The sequence below is a fragment of the Lithobates pipiens genome, unplaced genomic scaffold (assembly GCF_037356315.1).
Source record: "Lithobates pipiens isolate NorthernLeopardFrog02 unplaced genomic scaffold, aLitPip1_a1.2 Scaffold_18, whole genome shotgun sequence".
Taxonomy (NCBI): domain Eukaryota; kingdom Metazoa; phylum Chordata; class Amphibia; order Anura; family Ranidae; genus Lithobates; species Lithobates pipiens.
Window position 1 is genome coordinate 593,543,941 of NW_027507758.1, and position 18,707 is coordinate 593,562,647.

At 47.1% G+C, this 18,707-nt stretch overlaps 1 protein-coding gene across 1 annotated transcript in view; it reads right to left on the reverse strand.

The window, feature by feature from the left end:
- The window catches only part of LOC143986802 (vomeronasal type-2 receptor 26-like), a 185,186-nt gene that overhangs the window by 68,944 nt on the left and 97,535 nt on the right, over positions 1 to 18,707 (reverse strand). Inside the window, exon 5 of the mRNA XM_077485209.1 lies at positions 6,169 to 6,390. Coding sequence (XP_077341335.1) covers positions 6,169 to 6,390 — 222 coding nt within the window. The remainder of the gene's footprint in view (positions 1 to 6,168; positions 6,391 to 18,707) is intronic.

Genomic DNA, 18,707 nt, shown 5'->3' on the forward strand with positions numbered 1-18,707 from the left:
TGGAACAATCATTAATTCACGACTGGACTACGCAAACTCGCTTTACATAGGATTACCACAATATCAACTTGCGTGATTACAACTGATCCAAAACACGGCGGCAAGGCTAATAACAGGAAAAAAACCCTGGGAATCCATCTCTCCTTCACTGAGGAGCTTACATTGGCTAACCGTAAAAAATCGGATCACGTTCAAGACCCTGTGCCTCACCCACAAATGCGTGCATAGAGAAGCTTCGCAATACCTAATGGAGAAAATAAATCATTACACACCAAACCGCAGTCTTCGATCAGCCAACAAAAACCTCCTCCTCGTGCCCAAAGCCCGGTATAAATCCAAGGGTGATCGGAGATTTGCTGTCCAAGGGCCTCGGCTATGGAATGCTCTACCAATCAACATCCACCAGGAAGAAAATCACCTGGATTTTAGGAAAAAACTCAAGACCTTCCTCTTTTAGCAGATGATCAAAGCTCGCCACAGCGCCTAGAGGCGATTCAGTTCGCATTGTGCGCTATACAAGTATTTCATTCATTCATTCATTCAAGGATAGTCGTACCAAATATTGATGTGCTCACTTTGGGTTTTGTAAATTGTTAAAAATAAATTTATAAAAATAAATAATATTTTGAAAGCCTTCTTACTTTACAGCATTTCTTCACACCTGCCTAAAACTTTTGCACAGTACTGTGCACTTGACTAGGCACGAGGTCTTGCCAAACTGAACCTCTGGATGTGTTGCAGTCATTGATTTAGTGGTGGTATTAATACCCTTTTCTAAATGTGACAGTTTCTTACTCAGAGCTCTCAGTAGTTGCTAGGATACTGGTGGGCATCTGTGTTCTAACAACATATAACACATCCCCATTCAATTGTCAACTAGGGGATTCCCTGGCTGACTGTAAAATAAAGGACTGGTTATACTGGCTGAGGTCATTGACCAAAATGGACTTGGCCCCACTGTATTCAGCAGCTAGACAGAGAGCTGTAAGCTGCAATGATAGTTCATTGGGAGAAAATCATTGGCATCGATCATCATTTTTGAGCCAACTGAATCAGTGTTCATTGTGATTCACAATGATAGATGATGGGATTAGTACTGGACTTTTTGCAGATGGTTGGATGTGAGAGATGAAAAAAGGGAGAGAGAGGATGGAAAACAGAGAAAAGAGGAGTCAGAGTCTGGAGTAGAGTGTCAGGGCTGGGCTTGGCCCTTTCTTCTCTGAGCTGGCGCTCTTAGCTTTCAGACAATTGCCAGCTCCTATCCCTCCACAGTGACTCACATGTTGATATATCCTGCTCATCAGTCCTGCCTACTTAAGCCGTTCAGTCCAGATGATCTCTGCCTTCACCTTGGTCACATTTCTAGAGACGCTTTCCCTGTGTTCCTGTTAAAGACTTGCTTGGCTGACATTCTTTCTGGCTCCAGATCCTGCTTGCTGTTCTACTACTCTGTTCTCTGGCTCCCTGATGTTTTGGCTTGTCTGACTATCCGTTTCGATTCCTGAACTCTGGCTATGGTTTGACTACTTTTACTCTGTTTACCTTTTTTTTATTATTATTAAACAAGTGTGATTTGACTATACTTCTGTCTCAGTCTGATTCATGGTTTCTGACAGTAGTCGAAGGCCATGAATTCAGAAGATGCTTTTGAGACTGGAGTTGGTGCCCTTCTGTCTCAATACCCTACCTCTGAGATCGCTTTGCATCCTTGTGGCTACTTTTTCAAGAAATTTTCACCTGCGAAGTGCAATTACAAGATTGGTGACATAGAGCTGTTAGCGATCATTTTAGCCCTAAAAGAATGGAGACATCTAAAAGGTACCACTGTGCCAGTTCTCATTCTTACTGACCAAAAGAATCTCACATTCTTGTCTGAGGCTAAATGCCTCTCTCCCAGAAGGGAGCGACGGGCTGTTTTCTTGTCTAGTTTCAATTACATTGTCTCATTCTTACCCAGTCCTAACAATGTAAGGGCTGACGCTTTGTCACGACAGTTTTCCTCCACTTCCAGATGGAGTCTGTTCAGGTTCCTGTGGTTCCTCCTGATCATATTCTGGCTACAGTTTGCACAAGTCTCACTTCTCCTTTGGGTGACAAAATTCTTGTTGCTCAGGTCCATGCTCCTCCTGAGAAAGCTTGTGACCGCTGCTTTGTCCCAGAAAGTCTCCATACTGCCATGCTCCAAACTTACCATTCTACCAAGACTGCTGGCCATGCTGGGAAGAATCAACTCTTTTGGGCCATTTCCCAACAATCCTGGTGGCCTAGTCTACAGGCTGATGTGATTGCCTTCGTAGCTGCCTGTTCCGTGTGTGCTGAGAGTGAGACTCCACGACACCTTCCAGTGGGCCTCCTACAACCCATACCCAACAAAGAGAGGCCCTGGACCCACCAGTCTATGGAATTCATTGAGGAGTTACCCATCTCCCAAGACAACACAGTTATCCTTATGGCGGTTCTCGAAAATGTCTCATTGTATTCCACTTAAGAAGTTGCCCACTTCTAAGGAACTGGCTTCCTTTTTTGCTCAGGACATGTTTTGCTGACATGGGCTACCCAAAGTGATTGTCTCGGACAGGGGTAGTCAGTTTGTGTCCTGGTTCTGGCGAGCCTTTTGTGCACAGTTGGGAATTCAGCTTGCTTTCTCCTCTGCGTATCTCCTGCAGTCTAATGGGGTCGCAGAAATAGCCAATCAGTCCTTGGAGCAATTCCTACATTGCTATATTTCTGACCATCATAACAACTGGTCAGACCTCTTAGCATGGGCAGAGTTCACTCACAATAGTGCCTTGAATTCTGCTTCCCGATTGTCCCCATTTATGGTGAACTATGGTTTCCAACCTTCCATGTTGCCTGACTCATTTGTTCCGCAGAGTATTCCTGCATTAGAGGAGCATCTCTGTGGCCTTCGTTCCACTTGGGCACATGTCCAGGAGGCTTTGTAACATGCTAATGATATGTACAGACTCCATGCTGACCGCAGACGCCTGCCTGTGCCTTCCTACCAGGTTTGGGACATGGTCTGGCAGTCATCTCGCAACCTCCGACTTCGTGTTCCCTCTCTGAAGTTCGCACCTTTTTCGGTATTCTTCACAGGATTAACTCAATGGCTTATGCATTAGACCTTCCTTCTAATATGCATATCTCAAATGTATTTCATGTCTCCTTATTAAAACCTTTGGTCTGAAACCGCTTTACCACCTCGTTGCCTCGTCCTCACCCTGTACAGGTTGAGAACCATGAAGAGTATGAAGTACAGTCCATTGTTGACTCCCATAAGTTCCGTGGGCACATACAGTACCTGGTGCATTGGAAAAAGTAAGGTCTGGAGGAACGCTCTTGGGTCTCATCCTCAGACGTACATGCCCCTGTCCTCCTCCGTGATTTCCATAGACATTTTTCCCCTCAAGCCTGGTGGTCCTCCGAGGGGCAATGGTCATTGAGGGGGTACTATCAGGGCTGGGCTCAGCCCTTCCTTCTCTGAACTGGCTGCTCAGCTGTCAGCTAATTGCTAAGCTCCTATCTCTCCACAGTGACTCACTTGTTGATGATATCTTCTTCTTGTCAGTGCTTCCTACTTAAGCCGTCCAGTCCAGATGATTTCTGCTTCACCTTGGTCACATCTCTAGAAATGCTCTCCTGTGTTCCTGTTAAAGACTTGCTTGGCTGACATTCCTTCTGGCTCTAGATCCTGTTTGCTGTTCTACTATGCTGTCCTCTGGGTCCCTGACATTTTGGATTGTCTGAATATCCATTTTGGTTCCTGGACTCTAGCTATGTTTTGACTACATTTACTCTGTTTACCTTTTTTTATTATTATTATTAAACAAGTGTGATTTGACTGTACTTCTATCTCAGTCTGATTCATGGTTTCTGACATAGAGTGAGCAGAGTCCCAGTGAGTTATCACTTCTGATGGTATCCTGCTATTCTTAAAGTGCTTTTTTTTGTTTCTTTTTTTCTGTTATCCACCTTTAATCTATCTAGCAGAAGCACTTCTATTGCAACAAAAGAGGTTTACTTTTTTGTTCCTCCTGGTGCATTCTTCATAATGAGAAAAGGAAATAAATGATCAACTTAGTTAATGAAAATATATATCCTGTATATATGCCACGGTGTGTCTCTTAGCCTCCTACCCTACTGTATGTGGCATGTTATATTTATCATGTTTACTATCTGGTTCATTTTATGTTGTTGCTTTTTGTATCCTATCATTATAAACTTTTTCAGTGTGATTCATGTTCTAGATCAGAATTTTTCAACCAGGGTGCCGCAAAGAGTCCTCATGGGTGCCTTGACCACTTTGTGTTAACTCCCGTGCACTGTGACTCCGCAAGGAGAGTGAGAGCAAAGCCTGCACAGCTCTCTCCTCCTCCCCCTCCCTGTGGCTATGTATACTAAATGAACAGCTATGTGAACCATTGCTGACAAAGTAGAAAGCTGTGCTGGTCATCCACCCACATCCTACCAACTGATGACATCATTGGTTGTTAAGGACATGTCAGGTGGCACTACAGCTTTCTGCTTTGCCAGCAATAGTTCACATAGCTATTCGCATACTGCAGTGATTCTCAACCAGGGTTCTGTGGAACCCTAGGGTTCCTCCAGAGGTTGCTAGGGGTTCCTTCAGCATTGGAAAATTTCTGCCTCTCAGATAAGTTCCCACCGACACCATTGATCTTTTTAACTATCTGTATCTGTTCACTATACAATTATAGGATGATGGTACCTAACCCTATCCATGATACTGACTTATTGAGGCAACATTGCATAAAATAACTATCTGTAAGGAGGTAATTCTTCCCAAGGACCACAAGTGTAAGGACCATTCTTCCCACTGACCATCACACTAATGTATCACGAGATGCAGATTTCTAATTTTTAACAGGGGTTCCCTGAGATAGAAGAACTATTTCAAGGGTTCCTCTGTGTTGAAAAGGATGAGAAAGGCTGACATACTGTATCTGCAGGGAGGAGGAGGAGAGAGCCGGGTGGGCTGTGCTCTCTCTCCTTGCAAAGTCGCAAAACATGGGAGTTAACACAAAGTAGCACTCTTATCCTAAGGCCCCTTTCACACTGGGGTGGTGCGGGCGTCGGCGGTAAAGCGCCGCTATTTTTAGCGGCGCTTTACCGTCGTTTTAGCGGCGGTCTGCGGGTGCTAGCGGGGTGGTTTTAACCCCCGCTAGCGGCCGAAAAAGGGTTAAAACTGCCCGCAAAGCGCCGCTGCAGCGGCGCTTTGCCGGCGGTATTGCCGCGCTGTCCCATTGATTTCAATGGGTAGGAGCGGTTTAGGAGCGGTGAATACACCGCTCCTTCACCGCTCCAAAGATGCGGCTAGCAGGACTTTTTTCACTGTCCTGCCAGCGCACCGCTCCAGTGTGAAAGCCCTCCGGCTTTCACACTGGAGTGAAAGGGGTCGGTTTTTTTCAGGCGCTACACAGGCGCTATTTTTAGCGCTGTAACGCCTGATAACCGCCCCAGTGTGAAAGGGGCCTTATGTGCAGGATTTCACTACTGTCCCTATCTCCTCCCCGCACTGCTCCTATACAGACAGCAGAAATTGCGGGTGAGGGTGGAGGGAGGAAGAGGAGGAGAGGGAGGAAGAGGGCACAAGCCACATTTGTGCTAGGAGAAGGATTTGGGGGGTTGTGCTAAGAGGGGGGATTTGGGGTGGGGGTTTGTGCTAGGAGCAGGCATTTGGGGGAGAGGTTGCGATAAGAGGGGGGATTTGGGGGGTTTGTGCTAGGAGGGGGGATTAGGGGGGTTTGTGCTAGGAGAAGGAATTTGGGGGGGGGGATTGTGTGCTGGGGGGATTTGTCCTGGAAGGCGGAACTTGGAGGAATAAGAGTTACAGTCTAAGATCACTGGACTGCAGTCACACGGACTACATTTGAGGGCTTCTTCACACCAGGTACAGTGAAGTAACGTGCAAAATCGCATGTTTTCCTGTACCACACAAAAATGTGCTGCTTTTTGCAGTTGCACATGGGCGCCAATATTTTGTAATATCCCCACGCATCTAGCAAATGCGTGTACATTTGCACTCATTAAATAATGTGACGTGCATGAACACGCAAAAAAGTGAGTCAGACTTGCGTGCCTCGGGATTGTTCACAATTCTAAAGGTTGCCTTGACTGAAAAAGGTTGAAAAGCACTTTTCTAGATACCTTGGAGAACCCGGGATGCCACTGGATCATTTTCCTATTCATTTTAAATTTAAATTCTTCTGCATCATTGTGGAAATATCCAACTTTAACCAGTGATAAAGATTTATTAGGTGCAAAGACGATGTTTATTAGGTCAAACCTGGGTGAAACTTTTCCTTCAGTGAACTTTATCTCCTCTCCTCCTTTGGTTATAATATGCACTCTCCTTAGATACCTGTTAATCTAAAGGGAAAATTATTTCACAATATATGCTGTATATGTAAATAAACAGTTTTTAAAGATACCCCATCATCTTTTTTAACCACATGCCGACCGGCTCTTATATTTATACGAATGGCACGGCTGGGCAAAGTAACGTACCCGAACATTACTTTTAATTTCTCGCCATGCGCGCGCGTGCACCTGCCGCAAGCTCCGTGACCGTGCCTACAGGACCCACGGAGCTGAAGAACGAGGAGATGCCGATGTAAACACAGCATCTCCCCGTTTTGCCATCGGGAGCAGCGATCAGTGTTGCGTCACTGCTAGCCCACCCCCCAGACAGTTAGAAACACGCCCCAGGACACACTTAACCCCTCCCCCCTAACGGTTAACCCCTTCACTACCAGTGACATTTTTACAGTAATCAATGTAATTTTATAGCATTGATCGCTGTATTAATGCCAATGGTCCCAAAAATGTGTAAAAATTGTCCGATGTGTCCGCCATAATGTCGCAGTCATGACAAAAAAACGCTGATCGCCACCATTACTAGTAAAAAAAAAATGCCATAAATCTATCCCCTATTTTGTAGACACTATAACTTTTGCGCAAACCAATCAATAAACGCTTATTGCGATTTTTTTTTTTTTACCAAAAATATGTCGAATATGTATCGGCCTAAACTGAGGAAAAAAATTTTTTATATATATTTTTTGGGGATATTTATTATAGCAAAAAGTAAAAAATAATGCGTTTTTTTTTCAAAATGTACACTCCTTTTTTTTGTTTAAAGCGCCAAAAATAAAAACCTCAGAGGTGACCAAATACCATCAAAAGAAAGCTCTATTTGTGGGAAAAATCCATTTTGTTTGGGTACAACATCGCACGACCACGCAATTGTCAGTTAAAGCGACACAGTGCCGAATTGCAAAAAGTGCTCTGGTCAGGAAGGGAGTAAATCCTTCTAGGGCTGAAGTGGTTAAAGATTATGCCAATGTGAAGATTGTGCATACTTACAGTGCCTTGAAAAAGTGTTCATACCCCTTGATAATGACCAACACCAACTAGGACATAATTGTGACGTAGAAGGAAAATGATAAATGGTTTTCAAAAGTTTTTACAAATAAATATGTCAAAAGTGTGGTGTGCATTTGTATTCAGCCCCCCCTGTAGAACTTCCTTCGGCTTCAATTACAGCTTCAAGTCTTTTTGGGAATGTCTCTACCAGCTTTGTAAATCTAGAGAGTGACATTTTTGCCCATTCTTCTTTGCAAAATAGCTCACACTCTGTCAGATTGGATGGAGAGCGTCTGTAAACAGCAATTCTCAAGTCTTGCCACAGATTCTCAATTGGATTTAGGTCTGGACTTTGACTGGGTCATGAACACATTTGTGTTCAAAAACCATTCCATTGTAGTTCTGGATGACATCGCCGGGTGTCCTCTGGGACTGTGACATCATCATGGGCGGGGACATCACCCGGCGATGTCCCTATATAAGTCGCTGCACGCCGCGTCCCAGTCATTGTGGCCAGAGACAGCGACGAGTCAACAGCTCAAGAAGAAAAGAAGAGAAGAACAGAAGGCGGCGACGACGAAGACAGTGGCTAAAGCAGTGTTAGAAGACCGGGCCACCGCTTGTAAAAGAGCTAGAAGAAGGCGCTGAGGCCTGGCAAGAAGAACCGAAGAGGGGGACAAGACCCCCGAAGTCGGAAGAAGAGGGCGGCGATGAAGAAGAAAGCCAGGCTCCTCCGCTAGTAAAAGAGCTAGCAGAAGATAGCGGAGGAGTCCGGCAAGAAGACCCCCGAAGATGGAAGAAGACCCCCGGAGCCGTGCAATAAAATATTTTTAACCCTTGTGTGTTGTGTTTTATTTAAATTTTTTTCACAGGTGAATGGGTAGGGGTACATTGTACCCCATACTCATTTACATAGGATGGGGGCCGGGATCCGGGAGCCCCCTTATTAAAGGGGGCTCACGGATTCCGATAAGCCCCCCGCCCGCAGACCCCGACAACCAATGGACAGGGTTGTCGGGAAGAGGCCCTTGTCCTCATCAACATGGGGACAAGGTGCTTTGGCACCCCCCCATGTTGAGGGCACAAGGCCTGGTATGGCTCAGGAGGGGGGCCGCTCGCTCGTCCCCACCCCCTTTCCTGACCAGCCGGGTTGCGTGCTCAGATAAGGGTCTGATATGGACCTAGGGGGGGACCCCCACGCCGTTTTTTCGGCATAGGGCTTCCCCTTTAAGACCATACCAGGTGACGGGGCCAGCGACGCTTCCTTCGCTGGTCCCGGCTACCTGGAGCCACGCTCAAAATTAACGGACTTTCCTCTGTGTATGTGGGCAAGTCCATTCATTTCAAACGTACGGCGGATAGTCCGGCGGGCCTAGTCCGCCAGAAAAGTCACGTGTGTGGGCAGGTTCGCTCGTTCGGACAGTCCGGCAGACTTTACGGCGGTTTGTCCGCCAGACTAAGTCCGCCGGATAGTCTGATCGTGTGTACGCGGCATAACAGATTTTCTTCTAAGATTGCCCTATATTTGGCTCCATCCATCCTCCCATCAACTCTGATCAGCTTCCCTGTCCCGCTGAAGAAAAGCATCCCCACAACATGATGCTGCCACCACCATGTTTCACAGTGATGTGTTCAGGGTTATGTGCAGGGTTAGTTTTCTACCACACATAGGTGTCCGTTTATGAATATGAAGTTTATGAAGCAGTGAACAGCAGTGATCCCGAGGATTGCCACTGATCACAGTCCATAAACAGTTGATGAACCAGAGATAATCGGGGAGAACAAGTTTGAACATGTTCTCCCGCCGATGATCTCCGCACACTGAGACTCCTCATTTGACTGACACAGGAACGCACAGTTTGAAGCTGCGATCTCAGCACTTCACTGGCAATCTGGGACAGAATTTCTTTCAAATATAGAAAGCATATTATAGTGCACTGCAGTGCTGACCGATTCTGCAGCTGTCTTTTCTCAGTGTAGGGATAGAGTTTGCTGTTTGGAGCAGGGACAGTCTGTAATTCACTAGCTAGCTACTATAAAGTCTCCAAACGTCCTTTTAAGGACTGGTATAGGTGTACTTTTTGGTGTGCAGTATATAGGGGTGTAATACACGTATAAAATACTTTGAAATATAGAAAGCATAGTATAGTGCATTTCTACTGTGCAGCATTGTGACTGCTGAGCGGTTCTGCAGTGATACTACAAAGAGTGACAAACGCAATTAGAAAAAAATATTATAACTGGTGTGAAAGACCAGTGGCCCCCAAAAACGACAGATTGAAGCGGGGTGTTCTATACCTTCTTCCACATACATACTGCACTTCTCTAGAGACTTTTGTCACAGAGTCATTTAAAAAATGACAGGCAGAGGAAGAGGCAGGCCCTTCCGCAGGGGTGGTAGGGGTAGGGAAGGAGCAACAGGCTTGAGCCAAAGTGGGAAATTGCAGAAGGTGCGTTCAATTACATCAAAGGACGCACCAGACTTGGTTGAGTGGCTCACTCAGCCTTACTCTTCTGCACCCTCCTCATCCTCTCGATCTGCACCCTCTTCATTTTCTGCTGTGTGCACCCCCAAAGACACTACCACCAACACCACCATATACCCTCCGCTTAAGTCACAGGAATTATTTTCCAATCTATCACAAGACATTTCCAATGCGCAGTCATTCTTGGCATTGGATCAGGAAGAGGAGGTAGCAACAACCGCCCCTCAGCAGTCTGATGACACTACCCAGATCAGCACAAGAAGGTTGGTCCCTGCTGTTGCTGCCTACTCCGAGATCTCTAATTATAGCGGTGGGGAAGGTGACGTCGATGATGACGTGTCTAGGGATGTCACGTGGGTGCCCACAAGAGAGGAAGAGGAGGGGAGTTCAGAGGGAGAGCTGGACCAGCAGATAGGGAGGAGAAGCAGGCATAACTTATATTGCACAGCAGGGACAAACCAGACTGCTAATGCATCAGGAGTGAGGCATCAACCATGTACGGTCACATCTGGTGCTCCCAGGACTCCGGCACATGGCTCTGCAGTGTGGGCTTTTTTTAACGTGTCCGCTGCTGACAATAGTCAATAGCAACTCTATGGAGCGTACGATTTATTGTCGTCCTATATACAGATACTCCAGTCTCTGCTGTGGAACTCTGCAGCTCCTCCAGGGTTACCTTAGGTCTCTGTGCTCCTCTCTGATTAATGTCCTCCTTGCCCGGTCCATGAGTTTTGGTGTGCAGCCGTCTTTTGGCAGGTTTGCTGTTGTGCCATGTTCTTTCCATTTGGTTATGATAGATTTGATGGTGCTCCTAGGGATCATCAAAGATTTGGATATTTTTATACAACCTAACCCTGACTTGTACTTCGCAACAACATTGTCCCTTACTTGTTTGGAGGGTTCTTTGGTCTTCATGGCAGTGTTTGGTTAGTGGTGCCTCTTGCTTAGGTGTTGCAGCCTCTTCGGCCTTTCAAAAAGGTGTGTATATGTAATGACTGATCATATGACACTTAGATTGCACACAGGTGGACATCATTTCATTAATTATGCGACTTCTGAAGGTAATTGGTTGCACCAGAGCTTTTTATGGGCTTCATAACAAAGGGGGTGAATACATATGCACATGCCAATTATCAGTTTTTTATTTCTGAAAAAATTGTTTTATGTATATATTTTTCTAGTTTTACTTTAACAACTTAGACTATTGTGTTCTGATCCATCACATAGAATTCAGATTAAAAAAATATTGAACTAAAGGCTGTAATGTAACAAAATATGTAAAAAGCCAAGGGGGGGTGAATACTTTTGCAAGGCACTGTAAGGCATGCTCTGGGAACCATGATTTAAGGGTGAACACTGAGAACTCTGATGTACGGAGAAGACTCTGATGTAAGGGGAAACACTGTGGCTTCTGGTGTAAAGGGGAACTCTGATGTAAGGGGTGCTCTGAGAACCCTGATTTAACTTACTGTACTTACTTAAAGGCAGGAGAGAGAGGGGAGAGACTTCAGTCACAGACAGGAATGGATGGTGAACTCAATTACCCCTTGGCAGTCAACACCTCTCATCCAGATGTCTCTGATGCTGCTGGACTTCAAATTTCGGCGCCAACTTTCCTTTTCTGAGGCACAGTGCCAGGGATTAGATTGTAGGCAGACACAGAGGGGTAGGGTTGGGGGAAAGAGGTGTGGATCGAGTCCTCTCTCCTCTTCCTTCTGTGTGTGTGTGTTGCGGGGGGTTGTTATTGCTGGCTTTGGGCATTGTGAAAGAGCACAACAGACACTCTCAGTTTAGACAACTGCAGCCAGCTATCATGCTGGGAAGCCATAGTCCAGTCTAAATAATGTCTCCGGGTTTCAGACTGTCTGAAATCCAGACACATGAGTCCAAACCCGAACTGTCCGGGTGAATCCTGGACAGGTGGCAACCCTAGTTGGGTCCCTGACTTCACCACTGCCTGAAGTTTCCCAATTCTCCACCCGTTTGGTGAGAATGTGGTTCCAGTACTTTTTTCATTTACTCGCTGTGGACCCTGGTAAAGGTGGTTGGTTCCTTTGTGGTGACAGCTTCTACCTCCAACCACTTGACAGGTTCTCCGGCTGACAGAACCGTCCCTTTTGGGTGCACTGCAAACCATAGTCCCAATCCTGTGCTGCTCTCATCCACACAATTTGTGTGAATGAGTATCATATCCTTATATCATACAACACACGAGTTCCCTAACGTGGTAAATTTTCCCCGAAGCAGCTATTCTAGCTCTAAAAAGCATAAGGATGACTGAATCAGGCACTTCTCCATCTCTCAACTCAATCTCTTCAATAGCCCTGCTGTCCAAGCCAGCAAATATAAGGAAGAGAAGAAGACCACAATACTATTTTCTCCTGGGGCAAGCTGGTTTAATGAAAAACCCCATCTTTTTTCACCCAGATCTAGGGATGAGCTAGGTGTTCGAGTCGAACGTACGTTCGACTCGAACACCGGCTGTTTGCCCGTTCGGCGAAGCCAGAACTCTGTGGGCCGTTTCGTGTGGTGCTCACGGCCCACAATGCACTGCGCCATTGCAGTGCATTGCTGGTTCATGATTGGCCAAGAATGCACTGTGACCCCGTATGCTTGGCCAATCACAGCGCCGGCAGCGAAGAGAGCCATAATTGGCCACAGGCAGGATGCCTGTGGCCAATTATAGGCAGGATGCCTGTGGCCAATTATAGCTCACAGGCAGGATGCCTGTGGCCAATTATAGCTCAGGGTGTTTAGTACACGCCCCACACTATATAAGGCCACCAGCGCAGCGGCCTTGTGTAGTGTTCCGGCATCTGCAGGAGTTAGTGGGTGTTGTGTGCCTCCAGCACAGTATACACCTGTATCTACCCTTTATTGCTGTTCTCTAATAGAGCCATCTGCAGGAGTTAGTGGATGTTCTGTGCCTCCAGCACAGTATACACCTGTATCTACCCTTTATTGCTGGTGTTATCTAATACAGCCATCTGCAGGAGTTAGTGGTTGTTGTGTGCCTCCAGCACAGTATACACCTGTATCTACCCTTTATTGCTGTTCTCTAATAGAGCCATCTGCAGGAGTTAGTGGATGTTCTGTGCCTCCAGCACAGTATACACCTGTATCTACCCTTTAATGCTGGAGTTCTCTAATACAGCCATCTGCAGGAGTTAGTGGGTGTTGTGTGCCTCCAGCACAGCACAATATACACCTGTATCTACCCTTTATTGCTGGAGTTCTCTAATACAGCCACCTGCAGGAGTTAGTGGGTGTTGTGTGCCTCCAGCACAGAACAATATAAACCTGTATCTACCGTTTATTGCTTGAGTTCTCTAATATAACCATCTGCAGGAGTTAGTGGGTGTTGTGTGCCTCCAGCACAGCACAGTATACACCTGTATCTATCCTTTATTGCAGGTGTTCTCTAATACAGCCATCTGTAGGAGTTAGTGGGTGTTGTATGCCTCTAGCACAGCACAGTATACACCTGTATCTACCCTTTATTGCTGGTGTTCTATAATAAAGGCATCTGCAGGAGTTAGTGGGTGTTTTGTGCCTCCAGTACAGCACAGTATACACCTGTATCTACCCTTTATTGCTGGTGTTCTCTAATACAGCCATCTGCAGAAGTTAGTGGGTGTTTTGTGCCTCCAGCACAATATACACTACCCAGTTGCTGGTTTTCCCATCTCTCTGCAGGCCATTACTATGTCTGGAAGGCCAACAAGGAGAGGCAGACAGCCATGAGCCAATAAAAGAGGGCAAGCAGGCTCTGTGTCTAGAGACAACAGTGCTGGTCGTGGACGCGGTGCATCGTCATCAGCACATGGCCATGGGACACGCTTGTCCTTATTTTCGGCAGCTGGACGTGTTGAGCCGCATCATGGCGAAGACTTGGTAGAGTGGATGACCAAGCCCTCTTCATCCTCCTCATCCTCTCTCAACCAGGCTCAGGGTACTAACAAAGCAGCTGCAAATTCATCCTCTTCCCTTGTCTCAATGTCATCATCAGTCACTCCTTCCCTAGACCCACCATGTCCTCCTGAGGGGTGCCCAAAACTGTTTGAGCACAGTGTTGGGTACATGCTCCAGGAGGATGCCCACTGTTTTGAAGGCTCTGATGATGATACTCAGCTAGAGGAAGGCAGTAGCGTGATCGCAGAGAGAGGGGATGCTCAAGAAGGACAGCAATCTGCCAGTCATGTTCCACCAGCTGCAGCATACTGCCAGGTTTGCTCCAGTGATGAAGAGGGAGGGGATGATGAGGTCACTGATTCCACGTGGGTGCCTGATAGGAGAGAGGAGGAGGAGGAGGAGGCACATCACCAAAGAGGCAGGATGCCCTCCGGGGGCCAGCTTAGGGGCAGCACACCTCCTTGCTCCTCATCAACTGGGATCTCCAACCCCACTAGACCTTCAGTCCTCTCTGAAACCTGCACTGAGAGGAATGAAGGTGTAGAATTAGGTGTGTCACAGCCAAGTGCTTGCAAGCACTCTGCTAGCAGTACACCCATGTCCAATTGTAGCAGGCAAATTTCCCTGCCCCAGCTGCTGGACCATCGAAAGAAGTTCACTCCCAGCCATCCACATACCCAGCTGTTGAATGCTAGCTTGGCTAAATTGCTAGCACTTCAACTTCTGCCTTTTCACTTGGTAGACTCTGCCCCCTTCCGTGAGTTTGTGCAATGTGCGGTTCCTCAGTGGCAGGTCCCCAAATGCCACTTTTTCTCACGGAAGGCGATTCCGGCTCTCTATCGGCATGTGGAAGGCAATGTCTTTGCCTCGCTGGACAGGGCGGTCAGCGGTAAGGTGCATATTACCACTGACTCATGGTCCAGCAGGCATGGACAGGGACGTTACCTATCTTTAACGGCCCATTGGGTCACTCTTCTGGCAGCTGGGAAGGATGCAGGACAAGGTGCAGTAGTGTTGGAGGTTGTTCCACCACCACGCCTCCAAAATGCTACTACTGGTTGTGACACACCTCTCTCCTCCACCCCCTCCTCTTCTTCTTCCTCCATGGCCTCTTCCAGTGCTCTGTCCTCGGAACCAGCGGTGCTCCGTAGGCGTTCAAGGGGCTATGCAAGTACGCAGGCAAAAAGATGCCATGCCGTGCTTGCGCTGGTTTGTTTGGGGGACAGGAGCCACACTGGGGCAGATATTATGTCAGCTCTGCAGGGGCAGGCCGAGAGGTGGTTGACGCCATGCCACCTTAAGCCAGGAATGGTGGTTTGCGACAATGGCACCAACCTCCTCTCCGCCCTCTGACACGGACAACTGCCCCATGTGCCCTGTGTGGCTCACGTCATTAACCTGGTGGTGCAGCGGTTCTTGGGCAGGTACCCAGGCTTACAGGATGTCCTGAATCAGGCCAGGAAAGAATGTGTGCATTTCCGCCAATAATTTAATGCCATGCTCGGCTGGCTGAGCTCCAAAAGGAGTTTAACCTGCCCAAGAACCGCCTTATATGTGACATGCCCACCAGGTGGAACTCAACGTTGGCCATGCTGCAGTGGCTGCACACGTAGCAGAGGGCCATCAATGAGTACCTGTGCGACTACGGCACCAGGACAGGGTCAGGGGAGCTCGGTTTTTTCTCACCATGTCAGTGGGGCATGATCAGGGATGCATGTCCTGTCACCGTTTGAGGAGGCCACAAGGATGGTGAGCAGTGACAGTGCATGCATCAGTGACACTGTACCTCTTGTCCACCTGTTGGAGCATACGCTGCATGGAATAATGGACAGGGCACTTGAGGCAGAACAGAGGCAGGAAGAGGAGGACTTCCTTGCCTCTCAAGGCCCCCTTTATCCAGACAGTGTTCCTGCTGTCCCACCCATCACACAGGAAGAGGATGAGGAGGAGGAGGAGGAGAAGGATTGTGTCCGCATGGAGGTGGAGCCTGGCACTCAGCTACAGCAGCAGCAGTCTTGTAGGGATGATTTACAGTCCAAAGAAACCTGTGGACTTCTACATGGCTGGGAGGAGGTGGCTGCGGATCATGTTGTCCTTAGTGACCCAGAGGACTCCGGACCAAGTGCCTCAGCTAGCCTACGCTGCATGGCCTCCCTGATCCTGCAAAGCCTGCGGAAGGATCCTCGTATTCTTCGGATCAAGGAGAGGGACCATTACTGGCTGGCTACTCTCCTTGATCCACAGTACAAAGGTAAGATTGCGGACCTTATCTTGCCGTCGCAGAGGGAGCAGAGGATGAGACATCTCCGGGAGGTCTTGCAGAAAGGTCCGTGCAATGCGTTCCCAGAGACTGGGAGGTTACAAACTCCTGGTCCTGGACAACGTGTTGCTGAGGCTTCGGTCAGAAGGAGAGGTGGAGAAGGTGGCTGTCTGACCGATGCATTCAGACAATTTTTTAGTCCGCAGCCCCAAGGTATGATCGGTTCCAGCAACCATCGCCAGCGTCTGATTTACATGGTGCAGGAATACCTAGGGGCAAGGTCAGACTTCGACACCTTTCCCACCAAAAATCCTCTGGCTTACTGGGTCTTGAGGATGGATCACTGGCCAGAGCTTGCACAGTATGCAATTGAGCTACTGGCCTGTCCTGCATCCAGCACTTTCAGAATGCAACTTCAGTGCTTCTACTCAGTTGATCGACTGACCTTCATAAAGATGAATCAGTCTTGGATCACCACCAGCTACCAAGCACCTGAAGCTGGTGTAACTGAAATTTTTTTTGGAAATATCAAATTCCTTCAAGACTGCCTATGCTGATGCTGAGTGACTGTCCTGTTATGTTGACTGACTATTCTCTTCCTCCTCAATGATCCCGCTGATATCTTGGAAGAACATTTTTGGTTATGGGTGATGCCACCAGCCCAATTTTTCAGCCCCTGTTTAACAGGGGCGTGTAATTACAATTTTTGATGCAATGCTTTGCAGCAGGGCTCATTCCTGCAGTCCAAATAGAGTATATGGGAGAGGTTGCAGTGTCGTGGCACCAGCACCAGTGCCTAAGGCCCAATTTTTCAGCCCCTGTTTAACAGGGGTGTGTAATTACAATTTTTGATGCAATGCTTTGCAGCAGGGCTCATTCCTGCACTCCAAATAGAGTATATGGGAGAGGTTGCAGTGTCATGGCACCAGCACCAGTGCCTAAGGCCCAATTTTTCAGCCCCTGTTTAACGGGCATGTAATTACAATTTTTGATGCAATGCTTTGCAGCAGGGCTCATTCTTGCACTCCAACTAGAGTATATGGTAGAGGTTGCAGTGTATAGGCCCAATTTTTCAGCCCCTGTTTAACAGGGGCATGTAATACAATTTTTGATGCAATGCTTTGCAGCAGGGTTCATTCCTGCACTCCAACTAGAGTATCTGGGAGAGGTTACAGTGTTGTGGCACCAGCAAGCAGTGCCTAAGGCCCAATTTTTCAGCCCCTGTTTAACAGGGGCATGTAATTACAATTCTTGATATAATATTTTACAGCAGGGCCCGTTCCTGTGCCCACCGAGAATAACTTTGAGGACTTATAGTGTTGTGGCACCAGCACCACCACCACAACCACCAAACGCCCAATTTTTCTACCACTGTTCAACAATGGCATGTAATTACTAATTCTTGATATAATCATTCACAGCAGGGCACATCAAGAGTCTCTTTGAGGGCTTACAGTGTTGTGGTAACACCAACACCTTGTTCCACCAATATCTGCAGAGCATATAGGGCAGGCCTCTACTTTCAAACATACAACTTACAAACGTCTCCTACTTGCAAACGGAAGGAGACAACAGGAAGTGAGATGAAAAAAGACGGACAGCAAAAAAATTATACAGGGGTGATAACCCCTCCCATGTTTTCCAAAAAGCTTAAAAATAGATTTTTTTGACTGGAGCTACACTTTCAAAATGTACCAGTTCAAAATTACAAACAGATTCTACTTAACATAACAAACCTATACAGTCTTGTGCCGGGAATGTGCTACACAAGGGAAACACGTGCCACTTCACAGGCATACTATAGACACACACACCCCACCCCCCCCCCCCCCCCGGCACGATATTTAAAGGAATATTTCACTTTTTTTTCACTTTGTCATTAAAATCAGTGCTCCCGTTAAAACGGCCATTTTTAAAAACAATTTTGGCATTGACCCGTGTCCCCTGGGGCAGGAGCCAGGTCCCCAAACCCTTTTTAGGACAATATCTTGCATATTAGCCATTAAAATTAGCACTTTTTATTTTGAACGTTTGAGTCCCATAGACTTCAATGGGGTTCTAAAGTTTGCACAAATTTTCGGGCCGTTCGAAAGTTCTGGTGCAAACGGAACCAGGGGGTGTTCGGCTCATCCCTACCCAGATCCTGTGAATGCAGATATGGAAGAACTGTACAGTAGAAAAAATACCTATTTCAGGGAGAACTGATCCCACGATTTTGCAAGGATCCACTGCTAATGCCTAAGGATCCTTGGATCTGGTAACTTATCTATCCAGTCTCTTAATGTCCTGGAAAAGTGAGAAAAAATCTCCCTGTCTCCAACTTTAGGGGAGACATCCACCAGTCTAGACTATAATCACTGGAATGTAAGGACATTGGAGCCTCCTCCTGCCCTATGCCAACCGAACATTCTGTTGAATAGTTCTGGAAAACACACTCATACGAGGCAACACTCTTCCACAATCTTCTCATGCCGATGATGCTGAGATTAATTGAGAGATACCTTAGCATTCTGAATAAAATCTGACACCTGATTCCTCTAAGACAGGCATCTTTTTTTAGGAAGAGCCAGCTTCACCTGGACCATGTCCAGCAGCAGGCGCAGGTACCTAATGCTGGCACCAATGCCAAACGCTAGAGAATAGGAACCAGCCAACCTCTCCAG